Below are 2,500 nucleotides of genomic sequence, written 5' to 3' on the forward strand. Positions count from 1 at the left end.
ATCCAGGTGCTCCTTACTATTATATCGTTTTTATTTATTTTTTTCATGCGCGTCGCCGTGCGGCACACCCTAGGTTTCGTCTTGTTGTTCTTTGCCTGCAGGTGTAGTCAGAAAGGGAAGGCTGGCCTGGACGGCATTGGATCTGGAATAAGATCTACATACAGATGTACAAACAGTGTCTGGTGGCAGATGCGCGTGGTAGCCAGTGCGCGTGCGCATTGGTGATGAACAGGGGTGAAGGTGGTACAGCCAAGCGTAGGATGATCACACTGGAAGTTAATCTTCTGCTTCCCTGAATGTGTAGATGATGGACGAGTGACAACCTGTAGTGTCGTCTTGTCACGTTGGCGAGGTGTGGTGGTATAAGGAAAGCCCTCCGCCTTGATAAAGTTGATAACAAAAGTCGGCGTGGGCCCGCGGCTGGTGGTTGTCTGGGCGCGCGCTGGTAACCACCTCAGTGTGCTCTGCGCTGGGCTTAGCTGCGGAACTTTGCTGCCTTCTGACTGTGCCGTGTGTGTGTGGGTGTGGTGTAGTGTGGTACAGTTGTGGCGCTGCCACTGTGGGGTGTGGTGGAGGTCGGTAGGACCGTATAGCGTGGTCGGTGAGGAGTGCTAGCCGACACCGCAACCATGGGGTGCGCCATGTCTGCGGAGGAGCGTGCCGCTCAGGCTCGTAGCAAACAGATCGAAAGAAACCTGAAGGAGGATGGGATTCAGGCGGCGAAAGATATCAAGCTTCTGCTACTAGGTGAGTACTCGGAAGGGCGGGGAGGGGAAGCATGGCGGCGCGGGAGGGGCATCTTCTGCTTACAAGTGAGGGAGCCCGCTGTGCCCAGCCAGGGGACGGTGAGCGGGTACGGTGCAGATGCCCGGGCAGGGGAGGAATACTGGCTAGACGTTTACATGAAGGGCGCCGGCATAGCAGGCGAGGAGAGCCTGTGCGCAGGCCGCCCTTCTGGGCGTGGCACCGGCACTGACTGGACGGCTCCCTCACCCGGGCACTCTTCTATTGATTACTTCCCTTGCAAGTTGACTTCGTGAGGACAAAAGCTTACTTTTTAGCGCTGTTCATGTGTATAGTGAGGAAACTGTCAACTTTCTGGCGAAGGTGGCGTGGGTGGAGCCACCTGGCGGCCGGCAGGGAGTTAGCTAAAGCGAGAGACACGGGGCCAGCTGACCGCGCCGCTCTGAGGTGGCACCGGATGGCACGCCTGCTGAGGGGGATTTAAAGGGAACCATAGACATGAGATGAGGTGCCACATTGCTGGCTGCTGGTGTGTGTCCTGCCGCCCTCCCTGAGAAAATCACCGCCTATTCATTCATTGTTCAAGACCTTCTCCCGCCCCCGCCCAGCAGCACTACCCACGGCCACTCCGCTCCTGCAATAGCTGCTGCCGACTCCCACCCTCACAATCCCTTACCCTACGCCCCCTCACGCTCCATTTCCACCCTTCACCCTCGCCGCCCCGTGAGTCCCTGAGTGCGGGCGGGGCAGGTGGGGTGGTCTGAGTCACGCCGCCACGCGAAGCCCGAGGCGGGGAGTGTCAGGGCGGGAGAGTAGCGGGGGTGAGCAGTATTGAGCCCGCGGAGGGGGAGGGACACCCGACTTGCCTGAAGCCTCCCTCCCACCTCTCCCCACTCTTTCTCCCTTTCCCACAACCCCTCCCTTCCCCTATCACACCACCATTTCTCTGTTACTCTGTATTTACGCTTACTTTTACCATTCCTGTGTGGTTTTATTATTTTTTTTTCCATTTTCCCATCTCTCTCTCTCTCTCTCTCTCTCTCTCTCTCTCTCTCTCTCTCTCTCTCTCTCTCTCTCTCTCTCTCTCTCTCTCTCTCACACACACTTTCTTCCCTTTCTTTTCTCCTCACCTTCATCCTATTTTTTTTTTCCTATGCATTCCCTTTACCTTTCCCCTCTCCGTCTCCCTTCACGCTCGTTCTCATACTTCACGTGGTCTCCCTAAGTACTAATTCTTGTCTTCTCTCCTCTCTTTTCCTCGTTCCTCGTCCTTCATTGCTCTCTTCTTTCCTTCTTGCATCGTCTCCTTCATTCCTAAATCGTTTCTCCTCTCCTCTTGCCAACCTTTACTTTTCCCTCCTCCTCCTCCTCCTCCTCCTCCTCCTCCTCCTCCTCCTCCTCCTCCTCCTCCTCCTCCTCTTCCTCTTCCTCCATAGCCGTACCTGGAGCCTCTTCACACTGGGTAGCGAATGACCAGCTTCCCAGAAAATCCAAAGTCAAACGAGGCTCTTCTTCCTTCCTTCCTCCTTCCACACTCGAACTCTTCCTCCTGCTTTTCTTCTCTCTTTTCCTCCTGTTTTCCCTCTTCCTCCTCCTCTTAGCAGCAGACACCACTCCAACCGCCACCACCACCCACCACCACCACCTGCCATCTTCCCACACGTTCCCAAGTCAACTGTTTTCGAGAATAGCTGGACACATTTTTTCCCCAGTGTGTTGTTGTCGATGATGTTCTTATTTTCACTATTGTTTGTTG

General features: G+C 55.2%; 1 protein-coding gene across 4 annotated transcripts in view; it reads left to right on the forward strand.

The window, feature by feature from the left end:
• LOC123518832 (guanine nucleotide-binding protein G(o) subunit alpha) overlaps nucleotides 1-2,500 on the forward strand; it is a 221,543-nt gene that overhangs the window by 41,039 nt on the left and 178,004 nt on the right. The window contains exon 1 of one of the 4 annotated variants that reach the window (XM_045279869.1): nucleotides 245-747. The exons of 2 other annotated variants lie outside the window; for them this stretch is intronic. In XM_045279869.1, coding sequence (XP_045135804.1) covers nucleotides 630-747 — 118 coding nt within the window. In that variant the 5' untranslated portion in view covers nucleotides 245-629. Of the gene's footprint in view, nucleotides 1-244; nucleotides 748-2,500 lie in introns of those variants that run through there. One more of the 4 variants, XM_045279867.1, reaches the window with a different exon arrangement.

This window comes from Portunus trituberculatus, chromosome 44 (genome assembly GCF_017591435.1).
Source record: "Portunus trituberculatus isolate SZX2019 chromosome 44, ASM1759143v1, whole genome shotgun sequence".
NCBI classification, from domain to species: domain Eukaryota; kingdom Metazoa; phylum Arthropoda; class Malacostraca; order Decapoda; family Portunidae; genus Portunus; species Portunus trituberculatus.